The 22,886-nt window shown below is 43.7% G+C and overlaps 1 protein-coding gene across 9 annotated transcripts in view; it reads left to right on the top strand.

Annotated features, from left to right (window-relative positions):
• PHC1 (polyhomeotic homolog 1) overlaps nt 1-22,886 on the top strand; it is a 274,243-nt gene that overhangs the window by 181,592 nt on the left and 69,765 nt on the right. The window contains exons 10-11 of one of the 9 annotated variants that reach the window (XM_058166771.1): nt 12,324-12,546; nt 14,068-14,521. The exons of the other annotated variants lie outside the window; for them this stretch is intronic. Of the exons in view, the coding sequence (XP_058022754.1) occupies nt 12,324-12,546; nt 14,068-14,521 (677 nt within the window). Of the gene's footprint in view, nt 1-12,323; nt 12,547-14,067; nt 14,522-22,886 lie in introns of those variants that run through there. 9 annotated transcript variants of the gene reach the window in all.

Here is a 22,886-nt window from a genome sequence, read left to right as displayed (position 1 = left end):
TTTGGTAATTATTTGTCTTCGTTTTATCAGTGCATTCAATCCATTTACATTAACTGATATTAAGTTCACCTCCTCCTCCATTTAATTTATTTCCTTGTCCCTCTTGTTTCCTTTTTTGATTTTACTTCTCTTTGCTGCCTTGTTCTTACCCCTTCTCTGTCTTGACTTTCCTTATCTAACCTCTCTCTTGAGTCTCCATCTGATTCATTTTCTTTTGTCTGTTGTTCTTCTTGACTCTTTATTTCTACCTCCTCTCTACTGTCTAATTCTTCCCCAAAACATTGTTCGAAAAATTCCTGTGCCTTCTCTACCGTATCCATTCTTACTCTTTTATCTTCCCAAGTTATCAGCGTACCTTCTGGTATTAACCATCAGAATATTATTCTATGTTTAATCAGTTTGGAAGAGAGAAATTGGTAATTTCTACATTGATCACAAATTATTTTTGGCAATTGTTTAAGTATTATAATTTCTTTTCCCTTATAAGTCAATTGGTCTTCTCTAGTCTTTGTGTAAATTTCATCACGTATTGATTTGTTTGTGAACCTCATATAAATTTCACGTGGTAATCTGTGTCTTTTCGCGTAATTCGTGTATGCTTGGTATACTTCGTCAATGTTATTCTATAATTCCTGTTTATCCATATGCAGGGGTTCTGCTAGCAATTCCACCATAAGTTTATAAAGATCTTCTTCTTTATTTTCAACTATGTTTTGAAATCTTAAGTAGTGGGAGGATCTTTCTAACTCAAGACGTATTACTGTCTCTTCCAACTCCTTATTCATCGCTATCCATCTCTCCTCCACTGGAGGAGATTTCTTTTTGGATCTTTCTAATCTTGCCTCTACTACTTTTATTTTTTGCTCGTTGTTTGCTATTGATTCCTGAATCTTTTCCATTCTATCGTCTATTTTTTTTTGTCTTCCTCCACCTCACATATGTCCCCTTTCGTTTCTTCATGGTTATTATTCATAGATTTCTGCATTTTCATCATGACCTCTTGAATCATGTTCAGTGAGGTTTGCATGTTTTGCATGATTGATACTGATCCTAATTTTTCAATAGCTGGCATATCTGTTATTAATTTCTGGCCTGCAGGTGGGGCCGTCATGGAGATTGTCTTTTTTACTGTTTTTGTGACAGCAGTTGTATTTGACATTTTAATTTTTTGAAGGAGACTATTCCACAACACTATATATATCTAATTTACTATTCCAGTCTATGCTTATATCTTTTTCTATCTTTAGTCTTTCTTCTTAAACTTATTATAATACAAATACAATTACAACATAGATAGTTAATCACCTTAATCCAACTTTATAGCAATCAATTTTCTGTATCCAGTTAATTATATATAACACCGTTCTGTGTTTACTATTAATTATTAATGTTTACTTAATCAGAAATCTCAGTCCACAATTATTTCCAAATCTATAATAAGAAAAAAATTAATATATTTCCTATTATTGGAGAATTTAACTTAATAAACAATATCTAAAAGAAAAGATGGGAAAAGCCAATAAGTATTAAAAAGAAAAAAGAAAAATAAATCACAAAAAGATAACAGAAATATATAACTATATTAAGAATTAATATTATTTTTTTATATTGAGCCGTACATATCAAGTTTCTTCCTGTCTATAGATCTTCCTCCTTTTTTTTACCCTGTTCTCCAAACTTAAAAATGGCGACTTCCTCCTATTTGCCCAGTCACTGTCCCTTTGCTACACTTCCTCCGTCTCTATCTCCAAACATGATTCTTTCCTTTCTTCTTTATCCAATCCGTTTGCCACCTCTGCACACCTTCAATACTTCACACAATCTCAGTCTCAGTTCTAATTTTCTGTTTGATTTTCTCAGCAATCCAATCCCTCTCAACACCGTTCATTTGACACTCACTCTCAGTCTGTCTTTCTTCTGCTGCCACTGCTAAGGAGTGGGCACTTTTTACTCTTTGGAGCTTCATTCTATTCCTCGTCTGCCATCTCCACAATTTCACTGAAAGAGTTCAGATATTTCACCTCTTATAAAACTCCTTTCATCGATGCTTCTTGTTGCTTTTCACTGTTCTGCTTCCTCATTATACGTTCAGGCCGTCACATCTCACGACCTGGCTTTGGCAGCTGGTCTCTTTCATGCTGGATTCGAGGGGGTTCCACTCTCCATGGTGGAGGATCGCCCTTCTCCACATCACCTCTGAGCTATGCCCCTTCAAATCACTGTCCTCTTGAAGGTTCAGCTTTACCATTACCAGCTTCCAAGCGTGAAAAATCGGGCAAAAGAAGCGGAGCCTCCGTGACGGCAATCCCGGAAGTTGCTGCTTTTCCTACTCTTTTATTGACTATGAAGGCTATTCCATTTCTTCTGAGGGATTCTGGCCCGCAGTACTATACCTGATGGTCATTAAATTAAATTCATCCATTCCTGTCCATTTTAGTTCACTGATTCCTAAGATATCAATGTTCAGTCTTGTCATCTCTTGTTTGACCACGTCCAGCATGCCTTGATTCATGGATCTTACATTCCAGATTCCTAAGGAGAATAAGATCTTTACAACTTTCCTTTCACCACCAGATACATCCACAGCTTAGCGTCTTTTCGGCTTTGGCCCAATCGCTTCACTCTTTCTGGTGCTACTAGTACTAGCCCTCTGCTCTTCCCCAGTAGCATATTGGACACCATCCAACCTGACCTGCTCCTCTTTCAGTGTCATGTCTTTTTGCCTTTTGGTACTGTCCGTGGGGTTTTCATGGCAAAGATACTATCCCCTCTTGCGATATGTAGTACCCCAGATAGTCAATTTTAGACTGGTGGAATTCGCATTTTTACAATTTAGCATACAGCTCAGCGGCTCTGAGTTTATTCAGGACAGCTCTCACCAGTTTTACGTGGTCATCCATGGTCTTTGTGTAAATCAGGATGTCATTCAGGTAGACCAGGTCCCCCTTGTAAAGGTGCTCATGCAGTACTTTCTTGATCAGTTACATGAACACTACAAGGGCCCCTTGTAATCCGAAAGGGAGCACTGGAAACTGGAAACATCCCAGCGGGATGAAATTGAAAGCAGTTTCCATTCATCACCTTCCTTAATCCAAACTTTATAGTAAGCCTCCCGCAAGTCCAGCTTAGTAAAAATCTTCCCTTTTGCCAGGTGGGCTAGCATGTCTTTCATGAGAAGCAGTGGGTAGACATTTTCCACACATATGGCGTTTAGGTTTTTATAGTCAACCACCAGATGAAAAGACCCATCCTTCTTTTCTTGGAATAGCACTGGGGCAGCTACTCATGGCCTAGCCGGTTGGATGAAGCCACGTTTTAGGTTTTTATCAATAAAGACTTGTAGCTTCCCCAGCTCCTGGGAGGTTATGAGGTAGATCTTTGGCTTAGGGAGCTTTACCCTGGAAGGATTTCTATACTAGTCGGGAGGCCGATGGGGGGGGGGGGTCAGCACATCTGACGCCCTCTCACTAAACACCTCCCAGAGGTCCTGGTACTTTTTTGGGATCTTTTGCTCCCCCACCAGGTGTTTCGTTGCAGTCTCCGCCAGCTCACTCGCCACTTTGGCCATGCAATAGGGGCTCCCCCCTTTCCCTTGCTGGTTAGAGTGGATGCTCGGACCTTTAATTCCACTGGGATGGTCATGGGTCCCCCCACTCTGACTTACCAGGAGGCCCTTGTCGGAATCAGTTTCGATTTCGCTGTCATCGGTGGGGGTCAGAGTTCCCAATTCACCCTGTTTCAGCGGAGCAAACTCAACAACTTCTACCCCTTTTAGGGCAGACTCGTGGAGTTTGGTGGGCACTTTGTCGGCTCTCTTCCCTCCAGCAGATGTTGCCTTGGTTCCAGGCTTAGCAAAACATTCAGCCGCTCAGTGCCCCTCCTTTCCATATTTGGTAGACTTTGGCTTGGAGCCCGCAGGTCACCCAGCGGCCTTCGGAGCCCCCTTGTGGGGTGAGGAGGGAAGTTTGCTCCAGATGCAACCACTGCGGTAGCAATCTCTAGCCAAATCGATCTCCACGTCAGCAGCCAGCACATACCCACTTTGCAGATCACGAGGGACCCCACGGAGGCTGATAGATACTGGAGTGGGCTGCCATTTTCTTCTCCAGTGGATCACGTTTTGTCAGAGCTCTCTGCTATGACCTGTCTGTTTTGGGTGGCCCTGCATGGCATAGCTCATAGCTTCATTGAGCTATGCAACCACTTTCGCCACAAGAAGGCAGTAATCCATGAAGGGGGAAGGGGGATTAGGTTAGTTGAAATCAGATTTAAACCCAAGTGACTTGGAATAAAGTTTCTCTAGTAATTCCATTTTGTGTAAAAATTTTGGAGGTGAGGCAAGCAGCCGGGTGAGGTGAGGGGCTGCGTGTGGCCTCTTCTATGTGAATGATGTTGAGTTCAAACCCACCCAGACACATGACCACTCAGCAGAGAACTGGTTGTTAAATTATTTGAATTCCACCACTGCCCCCGGGATGTATTTTACTTCAAAATTGAATCTTTTGGAGTATTGTGCCCAGTGAACTTGCTTGGGGGAGAATTTCCAAGGGGTCTTTAGTGCCTCTAGATTTTTGTGGTCAGTCCATACTTTGAATGGCACCTGACTGCCCTTGAGGAAATGCCGCCAAGTTAGTAATGCCCATTAGAAGCTACCCTGGACTGCATAGGCTTCATTCTCCCACATGGCCCACCTTCTTTTAATGTCCGTGAGTTTTTTAGAGATGTAAGTGTACGGTTGCAGGTTACCATTTGCATTCTATTGGGGGAGGACTGCAGCAGCCACCACATCGCTGCCATCCACTTGCACCCCAAAGGGCTTGTCCGGGTCAGGGTGTTTGAAGATTGGCTCTTCAGTGAACAGTCTCTTCAGTATCTCAAACACCCACTGACACTCTAAAGTCCAGTTTAGGGGTTGACTGGGTTGTGGCTTCTAAGGGTCCCTTTTTTCCCCCCAGCAACTCAGTGATTGGCAGGGCAATCTCAGCGAAGGAGGGAATTAAGTGTCTGTAAAATTTGGCAAACCCTAAGAAGCTCTGGAGCTGTTTACACTGTCGTGTCCCACTCCTCTGCTGACGGCCGGGTCAGGGAAATCCGAATCAGGCCTGCCTCTGCAGCTCTGCCAAAGTCCTAGCAAAGTCCTCAGGGCAGGCAGGAGATCAGAAAGTGACTTCAGCAAGATATGTTTAGACTTTGCCTGACTCAGAGAATGCCAGAAAGCAGATCCTTTATATAGGCCATGGGGTGTGGCTCCATGACTCAGCACTTATCCAGGCCTGCCCCTCCCTTCCTTCTGTTGCCTCCGCCTATCAAGTCTTCTGACGCGAGGGTCACTCCAGTCGGCAGCTGTTGGCAATAGACCTCCCTCAGGCTCACATGCTGTGGAGGAGGGGGAGGGGTCTAGTTGCTCCGTTTGCCTGGGCATGGAGCCAGAGCTGGGGGCTGGAGATATTTCCTCCTCTTCAGCCTGTCTGGGCATGGAGCCAGGGCTGGGGCCGGGAGGCATACTAGAACATTCCTCCGTGTTCGGAAGCAGATAAGCAGGCCCCGGCTATGGTGAGATTGGGCGAGACACAACATACACGTTCAAGGGGGTTGCCAGTCCAGCACTGCTTTAACTTTTGCCAGATCCATTTCCACTCCTTCGTTTGACACTCAGTATCCCAGGTAGTTTAGAGCTGTCTTGTGGAACTCATATTTTGACAGCTTTGCATACAGCTTTGCTGCTAGTAGCTTTTTTAATATTTGATGTACTAGTTTCATGTGCTTCTCTAGGGTTTCACTGAAGATCAGAATATCGTCCCAAGTAGACGAGAGCCCTTTATGCAGGTGCTCATCAATTAGCTGCGTCAAGACAGTGGGGGCTCCTTGGAGCCCGAATGGCATCATTTTGAATTGGAAGCTACCCAGCGGGCAATTGAAGGCTGTTTTCCATTCGTCTCCTCCTTTAATCTGCACCCAGTAGTATGCCTCCCACAGGTCTAGTTTGGTGAACACCTTCCCCTTGGCTAAGTGGGCCAGCATATCCTTCATTAAGGGCAGTGGGTACGTGTTTTCCACGCATACTGTGTTTATTCCTCTAAACATAGAGCCTCATTGTCCCATCTTTTTTCTCTTTAAAGAGGACTGAAGCAGCTATCCGGACTTGGCTGGCTGTATGAACGCGTGGGCTAGGTTAGTATCAATGTACTCTCTTAGTTCTGTCATTTCCTTGGAAGTCACGGAGTACATTTTTTTGTTTGGGTAGTGTGCCCCTGGCACAAACTCTATAGCACAGTCTGTGAGTCGATGTGGGTGTTGCATTCTTCTTCACTAAACACTTCTGCCGTGTCTTGGTATTCTCTGGGGATCTAGGGAATCCCAGGGCATAGATCTGAGGTGGCAGCAGCTGTTTTGTTCTGCCTAGTCTTGTTCAGGCACTGGAGAGCTCCTCTCTCCATCAAGCTGGGAGGGGGGGTTGGGTCCACCTCTAACATTAGTTTTCTGTAGCCATCCTCCCAGGAGATGGTGGGGAACCATTTATCTAGCCACACCAAGCCTAGGATTATGGCTTTGATCATTTTTGGCGCCACCACGAATCGAATAAGTTCCCAATGGCGGCCCATCTCCAGCCTTAGGGGCTTCATAACTAGTGTAACCATGATTCCCCCTATCAGCGACCCATTGACCTGTTAAAACTGTATGGGATTTGCTAGGGGATTCATTTTTATGCCTAGCTTGGTGACAGTGGGGAGGCTGATTTGGCAGCAGGTACACCTTGTGTCTATGATGGCCTCTATTTCGCCCTGGACTCCTGTTTTTGGCATCACTAGCTTTGACTTAATGGCAAAAGGATGGATGGCTTCACTTACCATCGGGTCATCCTCGCTGTTGTTGTCACTGTCACTGGTCAGTAGCAATGGGGTTCCAGGGACTGGAGTTCCCCCTTCCCCTTGAGGGGGAGGGAATACCTCAATGGCTTGGCGGACAAACTTTCCTTCCTCGCTGCTTTTCAGGGTGGCTTCTTTGGCTTGGCTGGGGCTGGAGCCCTTGTGTGTGGGACAGGGGCTGGGGCTGCACCAGAATCATTTGATTGCCGCCATGGAGGGTCCCCTGGGTTGTTCCTCAGTCTGGCGGGTGCTGAGCTGTCGGCCGAGCTGTCTCCCATGCTTCTTCTCCGGCATCTCTCCCTTTGGCCAGCAGAGTTCTGTGGTGGGTCTGAAGACCCAAATGTAAAAGATGGCTTCCAGATCTGACACCATCACTATGGCCATCCAGTACCAGTTGTGGATGCGGTCAGGAACTCCCCGGCAGAGGCAAATCTTGAGCAGCTCTTTGTCCAGGCCCTCTTTGAAGTAATGGATTAAGAGGCATTTGAGCTGGTCCTGCAGCTTTCTGGCTGTCTGTTCTGACCCAGCCTTAGCAGAACCAAGAAACAGACTCCTTGTCCCGAAAAAACCCTCTACTGTGAATTAATGGCATTCACACACAGAAAAGTTCAGGCAATAATCCTTCCCAGGGTTAATAGCAATAACAGACCTTATCAGTCCTTGGATAATTGCCAGGCCAAGAGCTTCCAGTCCCAGAGCTGTAAATTAATTCCTGGCAAGAAGTCTCCATGATAATAAATCTTCCAAAAGAAATACGAACTGTTTTCTCCTGCAACCACCACTCCCTTTTTGCTTCTATTTATTCCCCAGCCAGGAAGGGGCCATTCAGCGTCCATGTGCACCTTTCTTCCTGAGTCAGCCCCTGTTCCTCATTTGTTCTCCTCTCCTGACAGCTCTGTGCATATGCGCATCTGGAACAGGCCCCAGCTGTTATTCTTCCCCACTTATCAGACTCAAAAGACAGCTGGGAAATGTCAGAAGGCCCTGGCTCTATCTATGCTTCCGATGCAAAGCATCCATCAGAGCCTTCCCCAGACTCCAGGACTGGCCCAGGTTCCTCCCCAGCCGCCTCATCATCCGAGTCTGCTGCCAGTTCCGCTGGCGGCTGGTGGGCCACAACACTATCCTCCGGAACTTCTGGATGTATTCTTTGGCCATGGCCATCTGGCCCTTTTCTTTGACTGTTTTAATTTCTACTTCTGCTTCTTAGCCTTGGGCCATGTCCTCAAATCTGCTCCTTAACAGCTGCAAAAAGTTGTCAACATTTGCCAACTCTGGGTGCCCCCATCATGTAGTTGAGTCACCCATTCTGCTGCTTCCCCCTCCAGGTTGTCGCAAATGGCGGTGACTATCTGTCAGTCACTTCCCTATAGCGATAATGGGCTGACACTTAGGTTCAGGTAGAAAGCTAGCTTGTTTGGAGTTCCATTGAACCCAGCTTGGAACTGTGGTGGACAGCCGGTGGGCTGGAGGGAGGAAAGCTGGCAGTGGCACCATTGTAGGGGCTGGGGGCCATTGGGCTTGCACTCGGACCAATTTCTGCCCCAGGAAATAAGCCCAGCTGGGCGGTACTTGACCAGGACGAGGCAGCTGGGGTTGCCCAGGTGGGCTAGCTGGGCTCTGGTGCCTCAGCGAGCTTCATTATGGCCCTGGGCTTGAGTGCACGGAGCAGGACGGTGGAGGGCTAGTGGCTCGGATCCCTCTCACGGTTGACTGGGTCTGCCAAGGGGGAATTGGCTTCATCCCGAGCTGTGCTACCGCTAGAGGTGGAAAGCTCACAACTCGAGTAGATTGGCCCCATTTGGGAAGGATTGTCAGTGTTGGCTGGCTCTGAACTACTCAGGTGCTTCCAACCTGGTGTGAGTGCCTCAATCTACTGAAACTCAGCCTGTCGAATCTCTCGGGTAGCCCTTCCAGGGTCTGGCTGCAGATTGTGCTCTGGTATTTCCACTCCCTGGACTCACTTAGATCCATCAGCCCCATTGACCTCCATTTGAGGATCATGGCTTGTGATTCCCTGGTAGAGGCTGCTAAGCACTCCCAAATTGGCTCTTGGAGTGACACTTTGATGGCAAGGTCCTTCTCTGCCCGATAGAGCTCTTCTGCAGTGGCCATTCAGTTTGGGCTATGGGTCAGCTGCCCACCTGGCGTCAGCATCTTCCACCACTGTCACCACTCACAAGGTCCCCGATGGGGTCGGCAGGCTCTGGCATGGGCGACCGCAAAATACGCAATTGCCTACGGTCCCTTCAGTCTTCTTCTCCATCTTCCGTGAGTCTTCCTGCTGCCTGGGTAGACCGGGTAAGCAGCCGGGGCTCTGGACCTTGGATAACGGCTCCTACAAAGCTCAGAGTTTAGAAGAGCCGGTTTAATGTCAGGGTCCCAACTAGCACACCCCTGAATGAAAGAACTCTGAGACCTGAGGTTTCTCAAAAAACATTTTTTTAGGGTATGTCATATTGGCACAATGCTGGTGAAAACTAAAGTTCCCGCCGGTTTTCCCCTTGATTAAAAGTAAAAGTTTGTCACTTCCCTCTGAGGCATCAGTCACATGGTCCAATCAGCATACAATTCAGACGATGGATGACCCCCAGTCTCCACCTCCCAACCACCTGCACTCATGACCTTGGTTCCCAGGGGAAAGAATGTTGTTTTGGTTATACCACCCCAGATATCTCTACACCCCACCTCCCTATCCCTCATCTCCAGTCTGTGTCAGCACTGAAGCTTTGAAGAAAAGAAAAACCCCAGTAGAATAGAAAGATGGCCACCATCTAACCAGCTTCAGGGTTGACACCTGCTTTGTTAAATGAACATGAAAACCTTCAGAAGGGAATTTCTTTTACCAGCCCTGAACAGTCTACTGTGTTGATCATCTGCAACTCTTACACCAAGAGGCAGACTCTCATGCCCAGTAGATAAGAAAAGCTGTGATATCTGTCAAGAGTTTGTAGGTATCCAAACAGCTTGCTTAAAGGCCATATTGTCTGGGTAATTATGAACAATTTTATAGTGGATTGTTTAAATAAAAGGGGGTGGAATAATGTCACCTTTGCTTCAGTTTCAATTATGAGAAAGGAGCATGGCCAGGTATACAATGTTCATGAAACAGTGTGGGACAATGTTCTTGAATTGCTAGATATTGAATGTGAATGATGAGGAGCTATAAATAAATTCTTCAGTCACTAAGTTGGAGAGGAATATCAGTCACAGATCCGTAGTCCTGAAGTTTTCTTTATATGTTTATAACATTTCCTTTGGTTGTTCAGAAAAGAGCCAAGGCTCTTCAGGGAAGTCTTGACTGCATTCTAATGGAGTTTTTGTTGTAGCCTTTCTAAGCATACTTCACCCTTTTCCTCCATTTTGGTAGGAATAGTGTCTGTTTTCTAGTTCACTCTTTCCTACACTCAGTATGTGCTCTGTTGGTGTGTGACAACCCTCAACTTTTGCAGACTTCAGAAGGAAATAAATATCATTTCTTCTACTTGCTCACAAATCTTTGAAGCTATAACTGCCTGCTCTCTCTATTTGCTCTCTTGGAAAACACCTTTTTGGATGACTATTATATGAGTAAAGCATCTCATGAATTCTGGTTTTGGTTGCACTTTTTGAACCCACTTTATGAGCAAAGTACAGTATTTCTTTTATCTCCACTTTTTAGTTGAAAAAGGACTTAATCTCTTTGCATTTTTCTCAGATTCCCAAATTATCTGGGAAAGGCTCAAGCACACTTTTTAATACTATTTCCTTGTGGGAAAACCGGCATCTATTTCTCTTCTGCTCTGGACTTTGGGAAGGCAGTCTCATTTTTATCCAGTATCTTTCAAACTGGGTGGTACAGGTAGTCTTCAACTTACAACCACAATAGAGTCTAAAATTTCTATTGCTAAGCAAGATAGTTGTAAAATGAATTTTGCCCCATTTTACAACCTTTCTTGTCACAGTTATTAAGTGAATTACTGCAATTAAGTTCACTTTAATTTTAGGATGCTGTTATGCCCTTCAGAATGTATAGAAAAGTACAGAGAAATAGAAAATTTTCCTGCATGAGAAGTCGTGACTCCAGGCATGGATATCACTCTGTCTTCTGGCTCTATGGACAGGGTTCAAACTTAAGAGACCCCCCCTTTGTAGACCTCCCACTTTCAACTCTGTCCTGAGCTCGTGAGGACGTTTATGGGTTTACTCCTGTGTGTTTGGATTTAGCAGGAGTTGGAGTTTGGAAATTTGTGCTGTTCTCTTTGAAATGGCATCAACTGAGTAAGTAAATGAGCTATCTTTGTTTAGGCATTTGAGGTTTTTTTATTAATATGAGCTTTCTTGGAGCCTCTATGAAAATGTAGAAGCTGAGTGGAATGAGCGAACCTTATTTAAGTATTGATGACTTTAATTACAAGGCTGAGGATCGTTAAAGTGTGTGTGTGTGTGTGTGTGTGTGGAGAGCAGCGGGGGAAACTACAAACAGTAACACTGCTATTATTTGGAGCTGCAAGGAAAGTTTATTTTGTTTGTCTCCATTTTAACTTGTTTGTACCTGGAGCACATGGTGTGAGTACTGGGAGATTTAAATCAAGCTGCTGATTCCACGTAGTTACTCCTTTGTGGGAGAATCAGAGCAGTGGGGGAAGTTTGAGAACACATTGCCTCCATTTTATTTATTTTTTGTTTGTGCTGCTATTTTAAGCTTACGTTCGGATTTTAGGTGCTTTTGCTGGAATACCCGCCATATGTGGGGAAGGCACAGAGGAAGGAACAAGCTCTTGAGCACCATGTTGGAAGCCACATGGGGCTAGCCAGGGCGGTGGCCATTTTGGGAGCTGGCTGACCTTATATGTATAGAGAAGATGATGAAAATAAATACATGAATAAGATATATATATAAATATATATATATATATATATATATATATATATATATATATATATATATATATATATATATATATATATGGAAAATAAACAGGAATAAAATGATAATAATAATAATAATAATAAATTGAACTGAAGAAAGAGAAAAGAGGCTGTCATGGGGTTTCGGTGATCGGCCCTCCAGTACAGCATAGGCCTTTGGAGTAAAGAAGTGAAGAGGCCTGATTTAGCCTGAGGCAGCCGTTTCCAGGCTGCATGGCTTGGGTGTTTTGAGCAGGCGTTCTGACCTGCAGAGGGAAAGGACCAACAGTTTAGGGAATTAACCCTTGTAATGCTGCTGAGTTCTAAAGATGGTAACTGGTTATTGAGGCTTGTACATTGACATTTATATGTATTACATAGAATTTGTTATGATAACAATAATAATATAATAATAATAATAATAATAATAATAATAATAATAATAATAATAATAATAATAATAATAATAACAATAATAATAATAATAATAAAAATTAAAAAAAATTTAAATTCATGGAATTATAAAAGATGTTTATTTATAGGTAATTTTATTTCTATATGTTCTAGAAATATGGCGTCGGATGCCTCACTTAGTGACCAGATGGAGGTCACTGATGCTTCTCAACCTCAGAGAGCTGCCACTGAAGGCTCGAAGAGCCGTTGTCATAAGACAAGGAGTGGCAGTTCGGAAGCAGCTGCAAAACTTAGAGCAAAAGCCTTGGCGCTTAAAAGGCCCACTAAAGCGCAGGAGAAGGCAGAAAAACGCCGCCAGAAGGCGCTGGAAAGACAGGTACAGAGGAACACCAACAAGGCCACTAAGTCCACATTTATTAGGGATCAGGTACAGCCTATGGAGAAAGATCCAATGGTGGAACCGGATCCTTCTTCCAGTTTTCTGGCCAGGGCCCTGTCGCCTCAGCCATCAGGGAGCGGCTCCAATACAGGGAGGCCCAGTTCTACACCTATCAACTTGGTAGCATCACAAGGGGATAGGCAGACCATAGACCAGGTGACAGAAATGCCTGAGTTAGTGCGGAAATGGATCGCGGAGGCGGTTCACTGGGAACTTGAGGCAGGCAAAAGTCGTAACAGGCAATCTGTTCTTGGGGCGGAAGCACAGGCACAGGATAGGGATCAGGTAGAAACAGAACCAGCAGACGGACACATGGGGTCGCGTTCTGACAGCTCCGATTCGCCTTCAGAGGCGGAGAGTTCCCCATCCATGGAGGATGAACAATGGGACCAGGAATTGTCTGAGGAGGAAGGTTTTTTACCGGAGCAGCCCATGTTTAAAGGGCTGTTCAGGCCTCATCTTTTTAACGCCTTGTTGAGTAAAGCTAAGGCGGTTACTAAACAGGGACTCCTAGGGGAACAAGGCGCCTGTCCAGAGCAGGACCCTGCAGACATGCTTTTTTCTGAATCAACAGTGGAGACGGAGACAGTTCCTGCTCCTCAATTATGATTAAGAAACAGTGGGAAGCCCCGGCCGCATTACCGAACGTGCCCTCCCTTGAGAGACGGTTTTTTAACATGGCTTCTGACATGATGGAACTCTTGAGAGTGCCTGAGGTGGATGACCCGGTTTTGGCCCTGGCTTCCTCTTCGGCCACCTTGGTTGAACCTGAGGAAGTTTTGAAGCCAGAGGATCGGAAGTTGGAGCAGGCCCTCACGAAGACACATCAACAAAATAGTGGCAGCTGTGGAATATACAGCGGATGCCCCTATGTCCTCCGCAAAATATGTGGCAAAGTCGATTGCGTCCTCGGTCACAGCACGGAGGTTTCGTCGGTTAAAAAATTGGCAGGTAGACACAAAGCGCAGATGGCGATTGGCCTCTGTGCCATTTAAAGGTGCAAAGTTGTTTGGTGAGGCTTTGGAGCCCGTGTTGACGGAAACTAAGGGGAAGAAGAAGGTGTTGACTGCCTTGTCAAGGAGAGGGGATACAAGGTTTTCCCCCTCCTTTCGGAAGTCTTATTTTCGTCCCTATTGGGGGTCGGCCTTTGGCAGATATCAGAGAGGTTTTCAAACACAGGGAGGTTAGTGGGGTCACTATCATCACTCAGAGGAGGGGTCCTCTGACAAAGGCAGGTCCCGCGATCAGTCACGGCGTCCTTTTCGGGGGAGGGGCAACCGGTCCTTCCGCAGACACCGCTGACAGCAGGCATCAGGCTCCCATTGGTGGCCGCCTAGGGCTGTCCGCCGACCAGTGGGAGAAAACCACCTCCGATCTATGGATAAGGGAGACCATTTCATCAGGTCTCTCACTAGAATTTCTTGCACCCCCTCCGACGGTCTTATTTCGATGTCCCAGGTCTCGAGATGCGGCAAAAAGAGAGATCATGGACACTGCAGTTCAGCACTTGCTGAACATCAGAGCGGTGGAGCTCGTTCTAGTTCACGAACAATGGAGCAGTTATTACTCAATGTTGTTCATCATCCAGAAGGCCTCGGGGGGGGCTGCGACCAATTCTCAACCTGAAAGGATTGAACAGGTATGTGAAGTATCAGAGGTTCAAGATGCACTCCCTGCGGTCAATCCTTACGAATGTCCGGAAGGGGGACTTCTTGACCTCCATAGACCTTACGGGGGCATACCTTCATGTTCCGATAAATCGGAAGCACAGGAGGTTCCTGAGGTTCTTTTACGACGGCAAGCATTTGCAGTACCGAGCGCTTCCATTCGGCCTTGCCTCGGCCCCCAGGGTTTTTACGAAGATCCTGGCGGCATTAGGAGCGCTTCTCAGGGCTCGTCCAATACGGATTGAGGCCTACCTGGACGATATTTTGGTGCAGTCAGTCTCTCACAGACAGGCAATAGAAGATTTGAGGGAGTCAATACTTTGTCTGCAGACTCATGGTTTCTCCATAAACATGGGAAAGAGTCACGTCATTCCCACGAACCGGCTGTTGCATTTAGGGGCAGTAATAGATACGCTGAAGGGTCAAGTTTTCCTGTCCCCAGACAGACTTCAGAGCATCATGGACCTGGTAGTGCAGATTCGCTCACAGAGGAGAGTTCCGCTTGCGTTACTCTCACCTCTGCTGGGCAAGATGATTTCCTGCATAGAGGTGGTCCCATGGGCAAGGTTTCATGCAAGGCCTCTACAATGGTTCATGTTACCGTTTCAGAGGTCAGGCAGGGACACGTTGCAGTTCAAGGTCAGGGTCCAAGGAGACGTTCTAATGTCTCTACGCTGGTGGAAGTCCAGGAACATGGAAAGGGGCTGCCATTTTTTGGAATAGGACCGCATCACGGTGACAACGGATGCCAGTCTGATAGGCTGGGGGGCTCATTGTCAGGACCAGGTGATCCAGGGCTCTTGGTCAAGGGGGGAGACAAAGAGGAGCATAAATTGGCTGGAGCTGAGAGCGGCCAGGTTAGCGCTCAGACATTTCAGGCACTGTTTGAGGGATCGACATGTGCTTCTCCTGACAGACAACATCACAGTGAAGGCCCACATCAACAGGCAGGGAGGCACTCGATCCAGGGGGCTCATGGCGGAGGCGGATCGCCTTTGTCGCTGGGCCGAGCGCAATGTGATTTCCATCAGGGCGGAACACATTGCCGGGATAGACAATGTCAGAGCAGATTGGTTGAGCAGGGCACCTCTGGATCCTGCAAAATGGAGATTGGATCTGGAGTTATTCAAGGAGATTGTGAGGCGATTTGGACAGCCGGTCATCGATCTCTTCGCATCTTCAGCGAACCATCAACTTCCTCGGTATTTCTCCAGGTCCCCAGCGCCAGGGGCGGAAGGAGTAAACGCCCTCCGTCTTCCTTGGCCCAGGGGTCTACTATATTCCCTCCGATGGCTATCCTTTCTCGGGTAATTGATCGGATTCTGCAGACCAGGGCACAGATCATTCTGGTGGCACCATACTGGCCCAGAAGGCCGTGGTTTGCGGATCTGGTACGTCTGTCGGTTGCCGCTCCATGGAGGATTCCACCTGACAGGGTGTCTCTCAATCAGGGACCGGTTCATCACCCGGGTCCCCAATGGTTGCACTTGACCGCGTGGCTGTTGAGCGGAGGCTGCTAGAAAGACGGAAATTTCCCTCAGATGTGATAACGACAATGCAGGCGGCTAGACGACCATCTACTACACGAATTTAGGACTCCACTTGGAGAACCTTTGTGATTTGGTGCACTGGTAGGAGCATTCAGCCAACCAAGGTAAAGGTTCCACAGTTGTTGCAGTTTTTGCAGGCTGGGTTGAAGAAAGGGCTGGCACCAGGGATGTTACGCAGGCAGGTGGCAGCAATAGCGTCAGTGTTAGGTTCTGCGGGTAGGCGGTCGGTGACAAAGGACCCAGAGGTAAAGAGGTTTTTGAGGGGGGCGACCAACCTGAGACCGGCAGTGGTTCACCGTTATCCCACCTGGGACCTTCAGAAGGTTTTGCAGGCACTTTGCAAGGCTCCCTTTGAACCGATTAGGACAGTTCACATCAGTTTTTTGACTTACAAGATGCTGTTTTTGGTAGCCATCACATCGGCCCTCAGGATTTCGGAACTGGCCGCACTCTCGGTGCGAGAAGACTTGTGTGTGTTCCACTCCGATAGAGTGGTTTTGCGTTTGGACCCAACCTTTGTGCCGAAGGTCAACTTCTGGTTCCACAGGGCCCAGGAGTTGGTTCTTCCGGATTTTTGTCCTAATCCATCACACGCGAAGGAACGTGTGTGGCACACTCTGGATGTCAGACGGGCTCTGAGGGTTTACATCAAAAGAACTAGGGCTTTCCGACGGACAGAGGCACTTTTTGTGTCATTCCAACCATCCACCATGGGACAGAAGCTTTCCGCTTCGGCGGTGGGCAGGTTACTCAGAGCCACCATAGCCAGAGCCTACGAGGCTCAGGCTTTACCAAGGCCTAAGGCTATTACGGCACATTCAACGAGGAGTGCGGCCACATCGGCCGCATGGGCCACACAAGTGTCGGTGGAGGAGATTTGCAGGGCAGCGACCTGGTCGACTCCGTCACCTTTTATACGTCATTATCGGATTGACGCATATGCATCAGCTGAGGCGGCCTTTGGTCGGAGAGTACTACAACGTGTGGTAGAGACACCTGAAGGAGAGGACCAGACGGCTTCCCACCCATGAGGACTGACAGCTTGGGTAAGTCCCATGCCTGGAGTCACGACTTCTCATGCAGGAAAATGGGTGTTGGTCTTACCTGATACACCCCTTTTCTAATGAGAAGGAGTGACTCCAGCCCCACCCTAATGAAAGGGTCTGGTCAGGGAGATGTCCATGGGGTGTTGTTACAGGTACATTATTTGGAACCCTCGTCAAACATCGTTGAAAGTGGGAGGTCTACAAAGGGGGCGTCTCTTAAGTTTGAACCCTGTCCATAGAGCCAGAAGACAGAGTGATACCCATGCCTGGAGTCACTCCTTCTCATCAGAAAAGGGGTGTATTAGGTAAGACCAACACCCATATACAGCAACCATCAGTAAACCATGAACATTACCCAGGAATATCAGATAGCTTGAGAAAGAAACTCAGGGTTGCCCTGGTTTGAATATTATTGGTATAGGAGGGAAGGAAGGGGAAACACTGTCAGATTTTCAAGATTTTGTTATAGGCTAAATAGATTTTTAGTATTTCTTGTGGTGTCTGTTTCTTGTCTTTGCCTACCTGAAACAACTGATAAAACTGAGTGAAATGATAAGTGAAAAGATAAATTGAGGACAGTGGCTGCCTGTCTGTTGGAATGATGTTACATAGGCACAAACCCATATGTGTAAGTTTATATAAGACATCAGATTACTTAAGAGGTAAAGCACAAATTCTTTCTAGTTGGGGATTGAGGCATTTGTACATGAACAGAATCTTAATGATGCTCTATCAAGTAAAGCCTCTGAATCTTGGAAAATGATTAGGATGAAGCTTTGTTTCCACATATAATTTTCTCCCCTCCATGGCTCATAAATGTACTTATCATGTGTGCCTCCGTTCAAAACTCAAGAAAGAAAAACCCCAAAGGTACTTTTACTAAGTATGAACTGAACACAATGAAAGAAAAGAAAAGTCTGAAGCAAGAGGTGTGAAATCCCTCCCCACAAGTACCCAAGTTTTTTTTTTCCAATTTTTTAAAAAAAATTTATACACACACACACACACACACACACACACACACACACACACACACACACACACACACAAAACAACTTTGTGAACAGATTGTCAATCAGGTACATCCTTAAACACATTTCAAATTTCATCTATACAATGTATTTCCTTCATTCAAATTAATAATTTTTGCACCTTTCTCTTAAAAATTGTATCCAATGTCAATAAAATTTAAATGAAATCTAATCCCCAATCCAATACTCGTTTCCCTCCTCCCCTTCTTAGTCTATAATCTTTCCTTCATTCCCCAAAATATCTCTAAAACTTTTCCTATAGTCATCATCTATATTTTACATAAATACAATTCTTTTTTTAAAACTTTTGATATAGATCTAAAGGCAGCCATTAATATCCTTTCTTAGAGCAGTCTACATGGGAATAGTCCTAAAATAAAAACTATTCAGTTCCTGCTATCCTCCTCAGCCTCTAGAATCATTGTCTAGTATCATTGAAAATCATAAGTAACAATATTTCTTTTAAAATTTCAGATCCAAAAATAATTTTCTGTAATCTTTCCCTCATTCCCCAAAGTATCCTTAACAGTTCTATAATTATCATTTATATTTTGCATAAATACAATTTATCTCTTAAAACCTTTAATATAGATCTGAAGACAGCCTTTTAACGTCCTTTCTTAGAGCGGTCGTGCAATCACATCAATTTATCCATCTACAAGGGAATAATCCTGAAATAAAGACTATTCAGTTCCTGCTATCTTCCTCTGTCTCTAAAGATCACTATTTAATATAATTGCAAATCATAAATAACAATATTTCTTTTAAAATTTCGAATCATCAAAAAACAATTAAATCTAAAGACAGCTTTTAAACATCCTTTCTTAGAGCGGTTGTGCAATCACATCAACCTATCCATCTATATGGGAATAGTCCTGAGATCATCAAGACTATTCAGTTCCTGCTATCTTCCTCTGCCTATAGAAATCACTGTTTAATATAGTTTAAAATTATTCTATTTAAATTTAAAGTGGAGGCGTTCAAAATCCATTCTTGTGGCAATCCTGGAAGTAATCCTAAAACAAAAGTTGTTACAATCTTGCTTTTCTTCCTTTGCCTCTGAATGTCACTCTTTGATACAGTTGCAAACCACGGATAACTAAATATCCATTTTGAGTAGCAGTCAAGTTTTTCCCTTGTTTCTTAAGTCAATTTTCTGATCCAAAGTCTGTTTTTAAATGCATGTTAGAATTGTTTAAAGTCTCGAAAAGCAATATTTTCTATCTTTAAATATTTTTTAAGTTGCAGTCGCAGTTAATACAATATCCATTTTAGTTTCTGCAAAAGTAAACCATGCCTTCCCTTTGTCTCCACTTGTTGTCCTCTTTCACTTACTCCATTTTAAGTAGTTTCTTTAATTTTCTTCTATTCACAAACATCTGGGTGTAGAGGGACAAATTCCAGGGGATAAAGGAATTTAAAATATTCCATTAAGATCTAAAATAGAGTTCCCTTCAACCTCTTTTTTCCATTTTTCTTCTGTCATTGAGTATCTTTTAAATCACAGTCACAGTTAACAGTGTCTCCATTTTAATTCCAAGAAAAATAAACCACGCCTTCCCTTTGTCTCCATCTATTTTCCTTTTTCACTTGTACCAATTAATAATTTCTTTGACTTTCTTCTGATTACAAGTTTCGATGGAAAGGGGATTTAAAATATTACATTAAAGTCTAAAAGTAGAATTCCGTTTAACTTCACTTTCCTGTTTCTTTTATATCTTAAATAGTCCATCAGAATTCCAGGGATCAAACATGTATAATTGAGGGATATTTATTCTCCTTTCTTGTTTAATTTTAGGGCTCTTAACTTCCATTCCGAGCCTTCTCTTTTCAAAATTTAATATTTTCTTTCCATTAGGAAGGGCTCTAAACTTCCACTCCAAGCCCTCTCCTTCAGAATTCAAGATATTTTTAATTATTTCCTTCCGTTTTTTATTCCAATTAAGTTTAGCCGCTAGTTCCAATTTTCTTCAATGCTTGTGCATTTTTTCCCCTTTTGTGAGCTGATAATATCTCACCCAATTTTGACTTTCTGTTCTTTTAAAAGTGATTCTTCCTCCTGCCCAATTCTTGTGGCCGTCTCCAACTTTGTGGCAGCTGATGGCAGCTGCCTTCCTCCCCGATGGGTTGGGGGGGAAAAACCGGGGCTGCAGGGAGTTTGCTGCCTCCCTGTGCACACCAGCAGCTCCCCTATTCTTTGCTGCCTTCTTCGAGGCAGCTGTGGTCCACAATTGACCCCCATTTCGGAGGGGATATCAACCGTTCCGTCACAACACTGGCCACGCCTCAGCCCCCACAAGGACCCAAGTTGAGCGTCCAATCCACATCTCCCCAAGGTGTTGTGGGGTGCAGACAGTCCCATCTATCTGGTATGCCAGAACAGTTGACCTTGACAGCTATCAGCTCTGACAGCAGCTGCTATGAAGATGGAAGTTTCCATCCTTTTTCGAGACATCTCCACCAGCTCATTTCCCCCCTCCCAAATTCCTACAATACCTCCCCCCTCGTGTTACAATGGCAGCCGAAAGCTAGCAAGCATCATAGAAGCTGACAGTACTGTTTCCTCTGGTCCTCAATCAGCATGTGATATTCCTATGAGTAGAAATTGACATGAGAAGTTGAGATCAATATATGCTTCAATAATAGCAGAGAGATTAAAAAGAGTTTTGAATGAATTTATACATTTAGATCAGAATGGATTTCTGCCGAAGAGAGAGGTTAAAAACAATATGAGAATGATCTTAAACACACTGGAGAATTATGATGCACACCCTGGAAAACAAATGGCATTGATTTTCCTAGATGCGCAGAAAGCATTTGATAAACTGGCAATTTATGTTATTACAATTAAACATTATGGATTTTGGGAAGAGATTTATCAATACGATTAAGGCAATATATCACAAGCAAATGGCAAAGGTGATGATAAATGGAGATACAACAGAGAACTTTAATATAAAAAAAGGCACAAGACAAGGATGTCCACTATCCCCTCTAGTATTTATATTGACATTGGAAGTGTTAAACAGAAATATTAGACAAGATATAAAAATAAAAGGCATGGGAATAAAAAAAGAAAAATATAAGCTACAGGTGTTTGCAAATGATTTGGTTTTTATTTTGGAAGATCCACAAGAAACAGGACCCAAATTAATTTTAAAAATAGAAGAATATGGTGATGTTGCAGGACTGGAAATAAAGAAAAAACTAAGATTTTGGTCAAGAACCTTACAGATACACAGAAAAAGGAATACTGAACTATTCAGGTAGTTAAGAAAGTAAAATATTTAGGAATATTTAGGAATTCAATTAAAGGCAAGATGTGTAACTATTAAAGAAGATAATTACTATAAATTGATGCAACAAATTAAAATAGACTTGGAGAAGTGGAAAAACTTGCAACTGTCATTGATCAGAAGAATAGCTACTATAAAAATGAATATCCTGCTGAGATTACTGTATCTATTTCAAACAATTCCGATAAAGCTGGAAAAACGGTACTTTGAAGAACTAAATAAAACAATATAAAGATATATTTGGCAAGGGAAAAAGGCAAGAATGACCTTGAAAATATTGCAAGACTCGAAAAATAAATAAATAAAAATCTGGGTTGCCAGATTGGGAGTTGTATTATCATGCCTCGGTACTTACTTGGGTGAAAGATTGGATTGGTTTGAGGCATAAAAGATTATTGACCATATTTTTTGGAGTATAAGACGTGCCTTTTTCCCCCCAAAAAGAGGGTGAAAATCTGGGTGCATCTTATAATCCAAATGTAGCCCTGCCCAGCCTCTCAAACGGAGATTTCAGAGGCTGAAAAAATGGAGGTTTCAGCCTCTGAAACTGAAACAGAGCTGCAGAAAAAAAGCCTTGCTAAAGACTGGCTAAAATTCACCTCTGGGAACAGCTGATTGGGATATTCCGGGAGGCTGATCCCCCCACCAATCAGCTTTTTTCTTATTTTCCTCCTCAAAAACTAAGGTGCATTTTATACTCTGATACGTCTTATAGTCCGAAAAATTCAGTATATAAAATGTTTTATAGATGGCACTTCTCGCCCTCAAGATTGTCAAAGATGTTTAAGGGTATGTTGGTTAAATGGTAGAAATGCCATCAGATACCTGGTTTGTACTATCATATGTGGTGGACTTGCCCAAAAGGGGAAAAAAAATAGACAAAAATACATACAGGGTTGGAAAAAATAGTAAAGCAACATATTGATTCAAAACCAGAAATATGTTTGTTGGATATTCTACTGAATAATTATAATAAAGGGAATACATATTTGATCCTACATGTATTAACTATAGCCAGAATTGTATTTGCAGAACAATGGAAAAGTGAAGAGATGCCTACAGATGAAAATGTGATTTAAAAAATATTAGAATGTGCAGAAATGAATATATTAACACTTGCAATTAAAGAAAAGGAACAAACTGAATATTTTATGATATGGGATTTATTTTATCAATGATTATATAACAAAAACAGAAGTTAGAAACATGGAAATATAAGAAAAAGATTAATGAAATAAGGGAGATTTGTTAAAATAGAGAAGCAAATTTGATTATTTTTATTATTATATAATTAATATCAATGTAATTAATATTGTTGTAAACATTATGATTACTACCTTTCAAACTATTTATATCAAGACAACACACTGTTTAATTGAAAATGAAACTTTGACATGTTAAAAAATAAAAAAAAATGCAAAAAAAGAAAGAAAGAACTTGAGATCAACATGTGAGACCCCCTTGGAAGAAATTGTCATGAGCAGTAATTGCCCTGCTACATCATCCATTCTAACTGGTATTGAATCTTCAAATTCTGCAAGGGGATTAAATACTGTTTAACAAATACAATGATGCTGACTCCATCGTGTCTGAGTTTTCAAAGATCTTGACTTGGTTATGCCTGAGAACCCTGGAGGACCAGCAACATGGCTCCATTATTATTAACATCACCTGTTACTTGTGTTTT

Source organism: Ahaetulla prasina, chromosome 2 (assembly GCF_028640845.1).
Source record: "Ahaetulla prasina isolate Xishuangbanna chromosome 2, ASM2864084v1, whole genome shotgun sequence".
Classification (NCBI taxonomy): Eukaryota; Metazoa; Chordata; class Lepidosauria; order Squamata; family Colubridae; genus Ahaetulla; species Ahaetulla prasina.
The sequence above is the reverse complement of the archived record's forward strand: the minus strand, read 5'-3'. Positions and strand labels throughout refer to the sequence as shown.